Source organism: Tympanuchus pallidicinctus, unplaced genomic scaffold, assembly GCF_026119805.1.
Source record: "Tympanuchus pallidicinctus isolate F22 unplaced genomic scaffold, pur_lepc_1.0 scaffold16, whole genome shotgun sequence".
Taxonomy (NCBI): Eukaryota; Metazoa; Chordata; class Aves; order Galliformes; family Phasianidae; genus Tympanuchus; species Tympanuchus pallidicinctus.
The window spans coordinates 26,571,261-26,588,181 of record NW_026294679.1 but is presented as its reverse complement, the minus strand read 5'-3'; the positions used below and the strand labels follow the sequence as shown (position 1 = coordinate 26,588,181).

Below are 16,921 nucleotides of genomic sequence, written 5' to 3'. Positions count from 1 at the left end.
CAATACAGCGGTCTGTGCTTGCAGGAGCCGTGATGGTTGCTTAGACAACAGTGACATAATATTTAAGCATAACGGCTCTCAAGAAGATACTGTCCCTTCTCCCTGTATTTCTTTTCTGAAAATGCTGATCTGATTGCGTCGTTCAGGAACAAGGGAAGGATAAGGAGGGTTTGCATTAGCACCTTTTCTTAACCATCACTCCATTTTCCACTTGAGAAGTGGAAGTATTCTGCTTTGCTCGGGAGCCCTATAAGATATGCTGCAATGGCAGGCTCACTAGATGCTTACTTTTATGGAAACAGGGAAAAGTGCCTATTTCTGTAGTCAGTATTTATTTCGTGATTAAACAACTATGTGGCCAGGAATGAGGTTCCCACTGGGCACCAGTGTCTGTCAGGGGCACCCAAGGTAAGTCCCACTCCTGAGTAGAGCTGGAATCACCACTCGCCATTTCCCCTAGTAAACCTCATTTTGGTGTAGCAGGAAAAAAGTGCAATTAAAGACTTTTCAGGCAATGGAGACCTCACAAACATATAACTTCAGAGCACAGCTAATACACGAGTTGATTTTTGTTTATATATATATATATGCAGTGGATGCGACATGGGTGGTTTTTCATGTTTACACAGAGATATAATTATGAATGACATGAAGGCTATACAGCAGATTTCTTTAATCTTCTAAAGTTTTGTTAATCATGTGTCACTGCGTACCTGGTTTTTATTTATTTAACATCTGTATGCCTTTGTCATCTCATTGGAAGGGCTCCTCTAGACTAGCTGCAGAGGTGAGTGTGTGGCTGTTGGTGAGTCGGATGGTGAGGGAGGGACACGTCTGGTGAGCTGCGTGCCATTCCCTGTTCAGATCTGAGCACAGTGCTCAGGAGGGGTGCTTAGGGGACGTGGAAGGGTAGCAAGACGTGTAGACACAAGCAAGGGGTTGCAGCAGTGAGTGACCTCTGTTGTGGCTGGTAATCTCTTGTGTTAGCAAAGCACCTGTGGAAAACGGCCTGCCCTGGAGCTGCCTGGGCCTCACACAAGTAGGAGGACCACAGCAGTGGCTTCAGCATCAGGAGCAGCTCAGTGTTAGGGGTTCTGATGTGGGCAGGCACAGGCAGGCCGTGCTGGCCAGCAGCCTGGGGCACAGGCCGCCATTATGGCCGCCTGAGGCCTGGCCACAGAACCTGAGGCTGGAGGCCAGCCGCTCTTCCCAGATATCCCTGCCCATTTGGGGCCCTAGGGATGGAGCTGCCACAGACAGGGCCCTGCCATCCTTGTGGATGTGACTGTGTCAAGGTGGTGGGGAAGCCTGTCCTCCAGCTTTGTTGTGAGCCCTTCATGCTGTGCGCAGACACTCAGAGCCATTTTGTGAAGGGCGACCACCCCGGCACCCTTCAGCATTGGACTTCTTTTCTCTCCTTTTTATTTGCTTCCCTTGTGCACATCATGTGCATGTGTGTGAAGGTTGTATTATCAAAAACAAGTTTATTCATTGATGATGTAATAGTGATTGTACTTTTCTTTTGGTTAATAAATTGTCTGCTCAGCTTACTTTGTATGCCAGCCAGTATTAGTCATAACAGTTCTTGGAAAGGATATGAAGAAACTAGTAATTGAAATCATAATCATTCGATCATGAGAGCTATTTGGAAAATAATATATTAACCAAAAACATGCCTGATCTCCAAATCAGGTTCTTATTAAAAGTGCTGCTATATGCCTCTGGTGTTGAGCATTCAGCATGGTGCGGTGGCTGTACGCAGCATCCTGAAGGAGGGCTTATCCACAGGCTGCCTGGACCGTCTGCAGGCAGGCTAAGATAGATGCATGTGTATGTTTTTCATCCTGACATTTACTAGTCACCATGTAATAGCTATAAAATACACAGCAACTAAGCTTTTTTTTTTTCTTAATTTCAAGGGAATGGTGTAATGAAATTGGGTGAAACCATCCATTGAAATTGTACTTTGTAGTACACAACGCTTGTTTACAAAGTATTGACGTCTGTCATAAACAGAGATTTAAAACATCACCGCTATTGTTTGTTGTTCAGGGGAAGCTCTTATACTGTGCAGTGATAAAAGGGAAAGATTTTATTAGAAGCTTGCTTAGCATGCCTTTCGTTTCTCACCAAATACATGTTATTGCAGTAAATGTAATGAAGGCGCCTGCTTATGAAGGAATTTGGTATTATATGAGAGAGTGGAATATCAGGTCTGCTTTTTTAAGAGATCCTTCATGTTTTGTTTTGTGTTGTGTCTAATTTATCACAATACAGCTTTTTTTGTTCTTTTTTTTATTATTTTTTTTTATTTTTCTATTGAACAGTATTTTATTTCCTGAGGAATTTGCTCAGTGGGGAAAAAAAAAACATACACACAAAGAGAATCAATCGTGCTTTTCTCTTTGTTTAATAACTGAAAGAATTCCTCTCCCCTTTGCAAATACTTCTGTTTATTTGGGGGAAAATTGGATTCTGGTTTATTTATTTCAAGAACCTGTAACCTTACTTAGCAGTAGAAATGTACAGAGTGCAAGGTGTGGTGGGCAGCCAGCTCTCATTACAACATAAATTATTTCTGCTATTTTAACTACAAAAATCTGGAGTGTATCTTCCTGGATATTTATGTATGTATGTTTGTTTATTTTTTGAGGCTTTCTGGAGCCCGTGCTTACTACAGTCAGCTTAAAACATTCTGCTTATTCATCGCAACTGAGAGGAGTTGATTGTTTCCTGGAAGGATAAAATTCAGCAATTAGAGCTGTTTAATTCAAGTATATGTTCTGGAGGCTAAACTAGGTTTAAGTGCTTTTCTTAGAATGTATGTTTAAGAAGGGAAAAAAATTACAGTTCTCTTCTGATCTTGAAAAGGGTTTTTAGAAACATGAGAATGTGCAAGTTTCTTTTGGTGGGAAGCACATAACATTTATGTAGTATTTCTTTTGGGATTACATCACAGTTTTATTTAATTTTTAGGACAAAAGTTAAATTCAGTATTTGTGTGTAAGCCTAGGGAAAATGTACCATAAACACAGGAATTTTCTGGTGAGTCAGAGTTCCAAGAATCTGAGATTTACTTAGTCCATTTATTTCAGGACTAGCTATAACCATTAGTCATCCAGCCATGAATTTTTACATTTGCAGCTAATTGCACCTAAAAAACAAACTTTCCCTCAAGGCTTTCGGTTATGCAGAATGTGCTTTGGCAACCTGTATTTCACATGCCTTTTAGGATCATTGCCCTGGTCTTAGAAATTCTCTTTACATTGTATTTGCTTTGCATAAACAACTAATATTTCCTACTAGGTGGTAGGAGGAATAATGAAGTACGAGATATTCTGCATCACAGGAAAATCAATCTGCCAACAACAGGACAGACTTTTCCAACAGCCTGTTGGGGGTGGTTGGCGTTAAGAGTTTATCAGCCACTGTGGAGCCTTGCATGACATGTATTCTTATTTGACTGCTTCTTGCAGGATGAAGTTATTGCTGTTTCAGAGAAAGTCACTGTGAAGCTTGAAGACTTGGCAAAATGGGCCCAGTCCGATTTCTCCAAGTGGAAGTGTGGTTTCCGGGCTGAGCCGGTAAAGCCGATGGATGTGGGAAAGAATGGGCAGAAGGAGGCCTTGATGAGATACAGACAATCCACACTCAATAGCGGCTTGAACTTCAAAGACATCCTGAAGGAGAAGGCTGACCTTGGTAAGTGTCCCTTGCTTTCTGCCCTGGGGAGGGCCTCTGTTTGACTTGCTTCAGTGGCAGATGAAGTCTGCCTAACTGTTGCCAGTTCCCAAGGTACGTCTGCACTTTGGGCAGAGGTGTGGTGGTGAGGTGTCCCAGCTGGACGGGTAGGAGTGGTGGTGAGCTCACTGCAGGCTTGCTCACTCTGCATCTTGGCTTCCTGGAGATGAGCATGATGTAACTCTGTGCTACCTGTCTGCTATATAGAAATATAGCTTAACCGTAAGGCTCAAATCCTGAAGATGGAAGCACAATAAATCGTCAAGGGTTTTCCCTGGGGCTGTGCAGGCCTTGGGATCAGATGAAAATTGTGCACAGTGGGAAAAAGAATGTGCCACATCTTCTCTAGGCCTCCTCCCAGTGGAAGGGAAGACTGAAGGCCTTTCAGTTTTTGTCTCACCTTTTTGGAAGCTCAAGGTCTCACCTGTTTCTAGTGCTTATCCTGTCTCTGTAGGATCAGCTTTGGTAAGGAAATGTCCACTATTTCCTTGGAGACTACGCTGTAACCTGGTGTGTTTTCTTTTGAACCTGGTGTGTTTTGTTGTAATCTTCAATGTTACTGTACAGCTTAGGCCTCCAGCGAGTGCCCTTCTGTTCTCTGGATGTAGTTTGCACTTGGCAGACATGTTTTCTTTTTCTGGCTGTTGCTATGGAGAGAGGTGCTACCTCTGATACTTTGGATGGTTGCAAACAGGATTGCGGCTCTGGGCCTGCTTTTGTATCTCTGTGATGAATCAGACCTTTGAAATTGTGTTGGGGATCCAGGGTCCAAAGGAGTTAGGTTTCCTGTTGGTAAACGTTCCTTTTTGTGGTGTTAGTACTTCAGATGCGTAATAGCTATCATCTCAGGAACGTTTTTCTGCTGCACCAAACTTTTAACAAATGTTCCAAGTTTAAAGACAAATTCAGGATGTAATGAGTTGGAAGGTAAGAAATTAAAAGTTAAGGCTGTTGCATGTGAGGAAATGCTTTTGAAACCACGTGAATAGGAGATAAGAGGCCAGATTCAGTGTCTTAATAGAATGACTGTGTTGGCACCAAAGCCAAGTTACACTGTGCTGTAGATTTGTCGTGGAGGATTTATCTTCTGCATCTTGTTTTTCTGATCTTACCAAACGGTGAAGTGATTTTGTCAATCTCACATTCACCATCAGATGTGTAGGTCGGAAGATTAAAGTACAACTGGAAGATGATCTTATTTTTCATTACTTCTCCAGCAAAAAAAACAAAAAAAAAACAAAAAAAAACAAGCAAACAAACAAAAGACCTATGCAGTTCTTTCTCTTTTCCTTGGCTTTTGTGTGTGGTTTCTTCTAGTTTATGATTACGTGCAGTGGTTTTCTCTGCTATTGCCCTGGCATCTGCTTTACACACTGCCCTTATTTGTGTTTGTTTGTTGTGTTAAAAGAAATTTAATGTTTCTCAGACTGAACTGTTGTGGGTTAATATTTTCTTGGTTTTGTCTTTAACAATCAAGAAGACCCTTGTGGTAAGTTGCGAAATTGCTGTTATCTACCCTAGGAGCCAAAGAAAATTATCTTTAAGCCTAAAGCTTATAGTTGCATGTTAAGCCTTTGAAAGTAGGGGTTATACTTTAAATGCTTATGGAATCTAAAGTATATGCTGTAATTTTGTTAACCTACGTTCTAATGTTGCTTATTTTTGGTCAGTGGCTCTGGCTTTATTGTTAGTCCCTTATTTTTATTATTTTTTAAAGTAGAAAAGGGTATTTTGGTTAATGTTTGACTGTGATCACTATTTTCTTCATCACAACTGGGTGATAGGAGTAGTGAAGCCAAGGGTTCAGTAAGACTTGTAGTGTCAGGCATGTTGATAGATAACTGATCTAGCCTGTGAAATGCAATCCAAGAAACTTCTTAATCTAATAATAAGGATATTTTTAACTGCTGGTAAAGCTCAAGAATTTAAGGATATTTTTCTTCCCAGATCTGAGAAAAACTCAGAAAAGTGATCTTCACTGTGAGGCAGCACTGCATCCTGAAAGCTGCCTGTGAGCTCTGGTGTTGCCCCACCAGTGAAGAACATTTACTTCTCATTTGGTGTGGTCAGCAGGTTTAATTCTGCGCTCTGAGAACTGCCATCTCTCCAGCTCTGGGTAAAGGCAATAACATAATGCCCAGCATCCAGGGCATGGGGATTTCAGCTGCCTGTGCTGTATGTTCTCTGCTGTCAAAATGGCAGTTTTACTGCCTATTAGGGCGTGTGCCCGCAGACCTTTTCCAATATAGAACATCTTGCCAGTGTAGTAGCAATGCTTAGCTGCAGTGATCAAAGCTTTACTAGCAGTAACTTATGCATGAGGTCTCCCGCGCAATGCAGTGGGGTAACTGTTGTCTGAATACACTGCTCTAAACTGTGAGTGTGGTGGGCTGTTGTGTGAAGGTCCCTCAGCTGTGAGCATCAGCACAGTCGCCTTAGCAAAGTCAGTCAGCCCAAGTGGAGTGGTCACTTCCTGCGTGTCAATGGCTTCCCACTACCACAGTTCTGTTCCCCTTCTGGTCAGACTCTCCGTGCTGTGCCCATTCAGACGTTTTGCAGAGAGGTTCTTCACGATGCTGCAATGGGGCAGCATTGTATGGAAGGTCTGAAAGCAACAGATCCGTTCTTGCACTGATCTGGCAGGCCATACACAAAGCTGCTGGTGACACCTGTGTTTAACCCTGGCTGTAGACAAGGAAGCTGCTGAACCAGGTGTTGAAAAGGCACAGATAAACAAAGTGATCTTCTGGATCCCCTTTTTTTCCTATAAAATAGCATGTTTCCATTACAGAAAAATCCTATAAAATTAAGTTGATTCTGAAAGTTTTCTTACTAGATGTTTTTGGACCAAGCTGTAGAGGGTAATAGGAAATTATATCCCTATTAAAGTCTTTAAAAAAAACTTTACACAAGAAACAAAATCAGTTTCATGTAGTACCAAGAAGTGGTGAAGGGTGAAATAACCTGTATGAAATGAAAACATGACTGATACGGAACCAAGGGAGTGGCACTGTGAGAAGGTACTTAATTAAACACATTGCTGGGGAGCAGGGCAGCTTTACACAATAGCCAGGCAAAGTGGAACCTTGGTATACGAGCAGCTTCTGCATTGTATGGTATGCTGTGTGGCACTTGATTAGACAAAAATTAGTTGACAGCTGGTTAATCCATAACCCAGAGAAGCTGTGCACCTATAACTCAGAGTTGACCCTAATTCAAATTATGTAGCTCTGTCTCAATTTCTTCTCTTATTTTTTACTTTCCTTCTTTCCTAGTCTGTTTTTCCCTCGTCTCTTTTTTTCTTCTCTTTTTTTCTCTTTTCCTTCCTTCTTTTTTCTCCTTTTTTTTTTTTTTCCCAGTAATGTTTTTCTCTATAAAATGCCATTGTTTTATCACTAGTGAATTATGCAGGACTTTTCCTTAGGACTTAGGAGTTAGTGAGTTAAATACAGCAGATCTGTAACGGCTTTTTTTGTGAGCTTCAACATTTCAACCTGAGAAATTATTTTTAAGAATTATTTCTGCATTTTGAGCTATTTATGTTATACATTCTGTCCCTCTCTACAAATATGCCAATATTGAATGCTAGCAGTTTATGTCTTAAGTCTATTCATAGCTTTCTGAATATTTCTTTCAAATGTTGGGAAAAATAAAGAAAAACAATGCAGCATATAAAAATAGAGTTGCTCAGGAATGTATTATTCATAATGAACATGAGAACCTGTTTTTCCAGAAGAATTGGTCTGATTAAATCATTCACTACTAAGGTTGCTAGTTATTTATTTTTGTCTTCAGAATCATTTAGGGGATTTTTCTTTGTAATAAATGGACTTGTATATCCATATTTGGTAAACCAGTGGGAAGTAACCAAGTGAGGGATTATTTCATTTTACAAAATTTTTAGCAACTAAGCAATGTAAACACTATCAGTTAAATATGGCAAAGTTGCATATTTGTATTCCTTGGGCTATAGTTTGACAAAAATTCAAATTATTTTATATAACACCGCTTCTTACAGACTTCCTTTAAGTGAAGTATGAAAGCTGCAGTGTAAGCTTTATTGGCCTATAAATATGTCATTATAGTTGGACTACATTTATATGCTTTGGATTGTTGTTTAAGCCAAGAAAATATGTCTATACAGGTTGACTTTTCATTGAAACCCTTTGAGGCATACAACAGAATGTATTTTAGGCCAAGGTTATTAAAACAGCATTTTCATTTTTGCTGCAGACTCATTGTCAATTATGCTGCCACAAACTGTCTGTGGATAGGCAGTTATGAATGGTTTCGTCTCTAAATGTGTCTTTAGAAAAAGGAATAAAAGATAGAGGAGTCAGAGCTGAAATTGAGAGTAGAGACGGAGGGCAAATGGCTGGGTTTAGTGCTGGCGGGCCCCGCCGCCTTGGGCTGGGCTGCGGTGGCTGTGCGGGATGGGGAGGTGGGAGCTGCACGCCCCCAGCTGTGTCACTGTGAGCCAGCGTTGGGCATTCCTGTGGGGCATGAGTCTGTCCTGACACAGCGCTGGGTTTGGTCCTCGTGCTCCTGTCACCTCTCTTTATTTGTCTATTTGACAATACTGGCTTTATCGTGCCAGTATGGATGATGATTGGCACCCTGTGGGATATCCTATTCCTGTACTGATGGCATTAGTGATGGGGATGAGCAAGTACTGGTGCTTACTAAAGGGGTTTTGTGCAGTCTTCGTGTGTTAGTTTGGGTCCAGCGAGGGAGAACCAAAGGGAACAGCGCGTGACCCTCTGAATTCACTTACCATTGTAATTGGGACGTCTTCTCCAGATGAAGACTGTCAGGACATAATGTAGGCAATCCATAGTATTATTGGTACTGACAATCTGCAGTAAAGCTGCATTCAGACACTCTTGGAGATTTCCTTGTTCATTGTCAGGTGCTGCTGAATTCAGGCTTGCCTGACTTAACTGGATCCAATAATTTCTGACCGGCTGATGATTGACCATTTGAAGTACAGCTGTTTTGGGTCATGCCTCCAACTCTCTTTCCTGCTTCGTTTGTCTGCTCTTTTTGCTCTTCTTTTTGCCTTCTTGCCCCTGTTGTCCTGGCTGAATCCCATTTGATTTTGATCAAGCTCCTGTAAGTGTCCCATTATCCCATTTTCCCCTCTCTGCCTTTGCATGCTCTATGTTGGCTTTTGTCTCCAGGGTCACACTGACCTCTCTTATTCATTTTCACCAGCCCAACTGATAGAGCTCTTTTGCTGCAGATGAGGCAATTACTTGGCTTGGTGTCGTGCTCCATGCAGCCTGGGTGGAAGAAGATGGCTCCTGGGGAAGGGACCATGCCTAGCACATGCCAGCAGTGCTGCTGCAAATCAAGAGCACCTGCAGGCTATGGGCAGTGCTAGGAGTGCTTGGCAGGGGGGTGCTGGGTGGGGCCCTTCCTCTGCTCATATGCCTCCCTTTGCTTTCGTTGCCATTTACCTTCAGTGTTTAGCATTAGGAATAACCTGTGGTGCTGAGCAGACAGGCAACTTTGGCCTTGCACAAAGAGGGTGAGATAAATGTTTATTTTTTACATCTTAACCAGTTGGATGAGGATAACTGATAGGCTGCTGACTGCCTTCTGAATGCTGGCAGTTGCTGCTGTTGGGAGGCCAGGTGTACTCCTAAGAGTCCCATGATAAGAGCTCACTTTAATTTTGGGTGGCCCTGTAGCACCTTTGGGCCCCTCTCCCCATGTGCTCCCTGTCTCCCCAGCCCCTGCTGCCCTTGGAGGGGTTGGCAGGGTCCCTGGGGCCTTTCTGAGCTTTCTGGTCCTCCTGTGGCTGCACGACAGAGATGATTTAAGTGCTCTTCATTCCTCCCTCCTCTGGCGGCAGCCTGTTTCATTACAGAAGTGTATGAGGGTATTGTGAACTCTTCAATACACGGTGCTGGCTATGGAAGCTTTTCTTTTGCCACTGACTTGTGTTGAACCTCACCCACTTGTGGCTCTTGAAAGGAATTCTAGCATCATGTATTTCAAATTCCCAAGTGTGCTTTATCAATGAGATAAAATTTGAATTTCATTTCAGATCTTGACCTGACTTTGAGCTCCTATGAAAGGGGGCTGGGAGCAGCTGGGAGTGGAGGAGGTGGGTGTTTTGGTCTTTGAAATGCATAAGTCTTGCCGAGAAAAAGCAGAATCCCATGTAACTTTTTTCTGTGTAGCCCCTAAATGGCAGCTCACCCCACGCTTCCTGCAGCAGGAGCAGGCTGACACAGTTATCAGGCTGTGCTGATAGCGGCTGTCACTGTGTCAGTGTTTTCAGTGATGTTCTGGAATGACGGGGCACTTTGTCAGTGTTGTGGAGCACAGCCACCTGCAACTGCACTTTGGTTTGGAAGTGGAATGGAAGAAATTGCTGCTGTGGGACAGCAGTGGGGGAAGAGTTAAAATTCGCTGGAGGAATTGCCCCACATTCTGCTGAGGCTGAAGATGCAGCAGTTTGCCCCATTAATAAGGGCTTGGTGCAGCTTCTCCATGGAACAGCAGAGGCCTACACAACTGCAGAATAAGTAGATAAAAAAAGGCCATTCACAGGCAATGTAAAGGCAGCCATTGTGGGACAGTATCCCTTTAAAAATGTTTGACAGCTTTTTTTTATTTTTGTCTGTTTTTAGCACCGAGATTGACCTTGCCAGGCTGTGTAATAACCCACATGTGTCTGCTCTCCAGGATTTTTTCCCTTCTAGTCACTGTTGGATCTTGCATTTAATTCTTACTGACCATGAGGTTTTGTTCCAGTAACTGGAAACGTGTGCCTCTCGGTGCAGCGCTGCCGTGTTTGCATCTGACTATATCTCAGAGTCTGCCTTCTTTTATTCTTTTTTTTTTTTCCCCACTTTTGATTTTGGAGGGTGCTGTTTTCCTCCCTAGCCTTCTCTCTGACTTCCTTCCCTGCCCATATTGTTTCTGGATCCCAGAGGGCCCCAGTTTGGGACTTGCATTGTTTGAGTCCCTGCATGTGCCGTGCCCAGTGCCACGGAGGGAGGTGATTGGCACTCTCCTCCTGGTGCCATGTCTGCTGGCTGCACTGCTGGTTCGATGCCTACAGTGTGCTTTGATATGGTCATGTGCGTCGGAGGACATCCTCTTCTTCCCTCCTGGCTCTTCTCTTAGTCTGTAGTTCCGCTGTGCCATAGCCAGGGAAGTGAAGCCTCACGTTTGTCTTGATTTGTGCACCCCATTCATTGAGGGAAGCTGTCCTTACCCCACCCTGAAGTGCTTTCCTTGCTGCCCACGCTGCCGTGCTGAGATGCTCTGGCCCTTCCATGGGTGCTGCTACACCCAGCAGTGCTAAAGGCCATCCCGTGCTGGGAGAGAGAGGACAGCCAGACTTCATTCAACTCCTTTTTATGTAGGGGAAGAGGGCAGCTGTGGCATCCTTGCTCTGTTTAACCCCAGTTTGAAGACTCTTAAGTGTCAATGCTGTGACTGCATAGTGCTTGTGGTTAAGTTGGTTCCTGCTTGCCTTTGCTGGCATGGCAGTGCATGTGGGTGAGGCCACTGATAGCTGAGGGTTCCTGGGCAGGAAGGGGTTAAGCCCAGTATGTGTGTGTTAACAGGAGTGCACTTTGTGGGCACGGGAGGCAGAGAAAGCTGGTGTTTAGAAAACGTGTAACTGGGTAGGTTTTACATGGGAAAGCATTGCGGCATCACCTTTGTTTACTTCGTTCAGTACAATCTGTACCATGTGAAATAAGTTCCTCCTTAATTTTATTGCTAATCGTAATTTGCTTGTAAAAACGAATCATCGGCGCTGTAAACCTTGAGCTTAGGTCTTTCTTTCTCTGTTACATTGTGAAGGACAAATACTTAACACTATAAAGAAGCTTCTGTTAGTGATAGATAATGCGTATTATTTTAGCAGGAGTATATTTTAGCAGCCTGTGAAAAATCAAGGTGAATTTTTCCATATGCACACTGCTGCATAATTGATAGATGTGGAAGCTGAATTTCAAAATAAGCTTCTAGCAGAGCACACATTTGATTTTCCTAAACATTTAAATATATGTATCACACCCTCATTTTAAGATGCTGGTTAATGACTTTATGAGCATGTTGGCAGCCAGAGCATTACATGTGGTTTGAGAAATGTGTCTGGATATGCTCGGTAAGCAGTATTGTTCTGACAGTGTACTAAAGGCCATCTTCAATTTGACTGTGCTCCACTTTGTTATGCTGTGAGAGAAGAAGATAATTCAGCAGAGCATTGTGCTGTCGGCTGGAGACGCCACTCTTCAGAATACAAATATTACTAAGGATAAATGAATCATTAAAAGAACAGTGGCGTAAAATATCTGATGAATGAACTCCAGGAGCCTCCGCTGAAATAAATTTCACATTCACGGACAGTACCATAATATGTGAAATAATAGCGTCAGTTCTACATTCAGTTGCCAAAAACATTTATGGACCTGGAATAATTTTGAATTACAGGGCTATAAATACATGGAGGGGATTTGGTGATATCATAATAAGCCGTGAGAAAGATACTAGTCTGGTTTCTAATGTTACCAGAACCTAGAGGTGTATTTACAGCCTTGTTCATACTGCTGCAGTATTAGGGAGCAATCCTTCTCTCGCAGCGTGTTTGCCATTCCCATTAGTGCCCGGAGGAATTACACACGTGTGCCATGAGTGGAATGGATCCCTCTGTGTTGTACAATTCAAGGATCCTATAACAGATTGGAAATTAAAAAAAAAAAAGAAGTGGGAAACATTCCCTCTTGTCCTCCTCCAGGTCCCTCACGTCCCATTTTGATCCTGTGAATGAGTCTGGTGAAGGGAAACAGGTAAAGTACGACAAGGTAGCCAATGTGTTTCCAAACTTTAGACACAGCTGCATCATTTTTCCGCTTTTTATTACTGAGAAATGAAACAACCGAAGCCCAGATGTTCCGGTCCCAGGTTTTTTTCAAGTGTGGGCTCATATATTTTGAAAGTATGTTGTAAATGCCCAGGAAGGCGGAGACTGTCAGCCCGTCTGTGGAAAAGAGGCTTCGCTGTTCTGATGCCAGATCTGGGGCTGATAAGAGCAGTTAATTAGGAACTGGGGCCAAGAGCATGTTCAGCTTTCAGCATGTCCTGTGTCGCCTGTTTGTAATGAAGCCTGGTGTCCCCTGCCTTCCTGAGCCGGGGCGGTGACAGGGCCTCCACAGGTACTTAGTGTCTGCTCACACATCCCGATATTAGATGGGCTGCAGCCCTGTTCCACAGGACCCTTCCCCTCCCTGTGCCTTCCTCCAGCCAGCTGTGTTGTGCTGCTAGCCTCAGCCTTCTGGTAAGTCATCAGCAAAATATGCACGTTCAACGTAGGGCAAAGCAAGTCTGCTCAGTAATTCCACATTCCTTAGTGTTGCAGGAGGTCTCTCTACTGACCAAGCTATGGTTTCTGCTCATCCTTCTTGGAGACTGATGCTTCTGGACTTACATCTAGACCTTCCTTGGTGCGTTCCTAGCACTGTGGTGCACCTTGCAGTGGGCATGGACTCAGCTGATGTCCCTCAGCACAGTTCCTGCTCTGCATTCTGTGTCTTGCTGTGCTAATCCCCCTGACAGCCGCAGATGGGTCAAGACCTGGCGATGCAGCCTGGGCTTTTCACTCTTGCCGGCTGGTGAAGCAAAGCAAAGATAATTACAGGACCAAAAACATGACAACAGTGTGGTGGTCATCAGCAGGATGGAGTCCTTGTCAGCCTCGAAGGTGATGTGTAGGCTGTGGCATGTGTCAACAGTAGGTCCTCACCCAGCTTCTCACTGAGCCTGTATGCATTGCCAGCACCCCCGGTTCATTGCCTTGTCTGTCCTTCTTGGACTCAAGTGTGTTCTTGCTGTGGCAGGGTCACAGGATTATTGATTATTTGGGTTTCAGTTAATTACTGATGACTTCAACTTGTTATTCTTAGCAGTATCTGGTGAGCTCTCTTGGCAAACCCAGTAGACAGTGTGTAATGCTGTCTTTATGCATGTTTTTCTCTTCAATTACTTTAAAACCACAGTTTCCACTTTTTTTTCACACAGAGTATTTCCAGATTAAAAGCTTTATGGGATGAAAATTAAATGATAAGGTGCTATAAAAGTCTACATCAAGAATCTCAAATGTTTCGGCTCCATTTTTTAATTTTCTTACTCCCTAAGTGACCCAATGTATGTCAATGTGCACTTCCACTTTGGTTGCACAGAGAAAATAGCTGAAAAAGTCCTTGTGTGCTTGTGTACGTAATCCCTTGTTCAGAAACTTGCAAAAGTGGCCCCATAAGTTCTGTGGTGTAGTGTAAAAAAAAAAAAAAAAAACGAAGCAAAACGCAACGAAATAATTTTGGCAGTTGAAATGGAGAAACTAAAAATAATTTAATCTGCAGTGTGAACATAGTTTCGTATTTATACTAGCATCTGGCCTCAGGAATTGAATACTCCATTCTTTAAATAGCTTCACTCTGGCTCTTGAATGCTTTGTGACTAGAACATTACCCTACAGTCATACACCTTGTTTACATATTTCTGTTAAAAGGCAAAAGAACTTACAGTACTTCAGTACAGCAGTACGAGCTCCCCCCTCCTCCCTCGCCCTGGAAAAAGAAAGTTTTAAAAAAAAAAAAAAAAAAAAAAAGCAAAAATGAAAGAGTGGTCTGAAAATGCATTTATGCATTTTAAATTTAGTTCCCTCACTTTGCTGCCGGGTACATATTTTACCATCATTTGTATCAGAAAGTGGAAGAAAATATTTCCAAAGAAAACGTGTGCCATTTCAAATGCCCAACAGTAGTCAAACAGAAATTTATGTACACTTTGTTTTTATGTTTGGTTTTAATCTGGCAAATGTCCTTGTCTTTAAAAATATTTTGCCTGGAGGCAGTGGATCTTTTTATTTTTACCCATGTGGTAGAAATAAAGAATGGGCTCCTACAACGGAAATATATTAAAATAACAAAATAAACAGGTAAACACTATAAATGGGTGGCTAATGATTAGCTTCTCACGGTCTATAGGGACAAAGTATCTTTTTATAGTTTTATGACCTGTGCCCAGCCTGACTTCAGGAGGAATTGTATTTTCAGAATTGTATATTTGAAACTTCAGCTAAGCTTTACAAATTTAGTAGATCCCTATTTAGTGTCTGTTGGTGAGTATAAGTCCAGCCTAATATTCCTGCTGCTATATTTTCATTCTCGTGTCTTGAGGTGAACCTAGAAGCAGAAGAGAAAATATCCCGTTTTTAAACCTTATCCAGAATCCATTTGTATGAGTCACTAAAACAAAATCATAGTGGTTTGGCTAAAAAAGGCTTCATTTCTAAAGGGAGCGTTCATTAAAACGCTGGCGCGTTTCCCACAGTGTTTCTCAAATTTGTTTTCTTTGTTGTCTCTGTGCTATTGCAAAACATGAAACATGGGGTCCTGTGCTATGTGCCAGGCAGGCTCCTGGTGGTGCAGTGGGCTGGGCTGCTCAAGCAGCAATGCTCAGCCCCTGGAGCCCTGCTGCCAACTGCCTCCCTGCCCACTGTCTGGTTGTGGAGGGAAGCCTTCCAGCTCAGGTGGAGAAGAGCTCTGGGCTGCCTGATGTAGTGGTTGGCGACCCTGCCCATGGCAGGGGGGTTGAGACCAGATGATTTTTGTGGTCCTTTTCAATCTAGGCCGTTCTATGATTCTATGATATGATTCTATGAAAAGTTGAAGGAGCGCTTCTTTTTCTAGGCGTAATTATTCAGGGCTGTACCTTGGGCTCGGGCTTGCTGCTATGATGCGCAGTAGGAAAACTTACAGCAGTGTGAGTGGCAGGATGGTGTGTATCTTCATGAGTATTTTTGGGACAGAGAGAGAGTTGCTTTGTTTCTCCTTCCCAGCTATTATATTCCTCAACAGGAATAGAGCTGCTGGGATCATCGTCCCACTCGGTGTTGGGGCAGTCAGTGCCGTTTTCTGCAGGTTTCAGGCTGGCTGGGGACACATGAGAAGCTTGGTGCTGAGGCAGTGCTCCATTGTGGTCTCCAACTGTGGCTCCATAGGGGACAGGAAGAGGTGAGGCAGCATGGAGAGCTGGGGGGAGCACCGCCTGGGGCAGCGTGGGGAAGGTCGTGCGCTCAGTTTTGCCTTAGGGTGTTTAGAACTGGGCCCTCTGGCTTGTGTACAGTGACTGAATGGCCCAGGATTTTGCCTTCAGTGATTTCAGATGCCATGCAGTTGCAAGGCATGCAACATGTAATTTATTGGGTAAAGCCTATTTAATATCTTAAAAGCATAGGGTAGGAGATCAGATGTGAATGTAACAGCCTTAAAATATATTCCCTGACAACATACTTAAGAACATTTGGGTCTAAATGAAATTTACAGGAAATGAGGCCAATTTCATCCCCACTATTTTGAAGGCGGGGAGTGCAGGAGAAAAGGAGGGTGGACAAGAATTTGTGTGTTTGATAACATAAGTCCAGCATTTTTGCACAAATGGAGTAGGAGCATTTTTCACCTGTTGTGGCAGAAATGGTAGTGTTGTGCCAATGGTAGTCATTGGCAGACTTTTAACTGATCACACATTCACGAATGCGTATAAATGAATATGAAAAGTCTGTTCCTCATTTCTGGCCAATCGTGCAGGGTGTTTGTATGCATCAATATCTCATGGCTTCCTCTGTCAGCCTGGGGAAGCACAAGATGAAGAAAAGCTGCTACTCTGTTAGACCCTTCTGCCCCTCGTCACCTTGCAAAGTCAGCCTAGAAGTTACAAGTGCTTTACCTGCTTTATATCTGGAGAATGCTTGATGAGTGTTGTCTCTAGAAGGAGGGTTCCTCAAGGAAAGGGAAGAACAGTAGCTGCTGAGAGGGTTTCTAATCAAGCTAATGACTAGCCATTGTCTTCCACTGCACAAGACTGTGACAACAGTATGTAGAAATTATGTTGTTAGGGCTCCGAAAACGTTTTGAGTCCAAAAGCATCATTCATAAATACTGGGTACATGACAAATTTCTTACTTAAAATCATGGAGCACTTTTTTGGCAGAAGGTATTTTTTGTTGAGAACATGACAGAGATTTTGCAGAGTTTTCACTGGGCAAGTAGAAGACTTGGAAAAAGATGTGGTTTAGTTTTATCTTATCTTAAACAGTGGTTTTGTTGCTTGTGCTTCATATGGTCATCGTATTTCCATTCTATTTCAAGCTGTC

The 16,921-nt window shown here is 43.0% G+C and overlaps 1 protein-coding gene across 3 annotated transcripts in view; it reads left to right on the top strand.

Moving 5' to 3' along the window:
• The window catches only part of ARID5B (AT-rich interaction domain 5B), a 108,553-nt gene that overhangs the window by 5,684 nt on the left and 85,948 nt on the right, over nt 1–16,921 (top strand). For all 3 annotated transcript variants that reach the window (XM_052676895.1, XM_052676896.1, XM_052676894.1), the window contains one exon: nt 3,477–3,702. In XM_052676895.1, the coding sequence (XP_052532855.1) occupies nt 3,477–3,702 (226 nt within the window). The remainder of the gene's footprint in view (nt 1–3,476; nt 3,703–16,921) is intronic.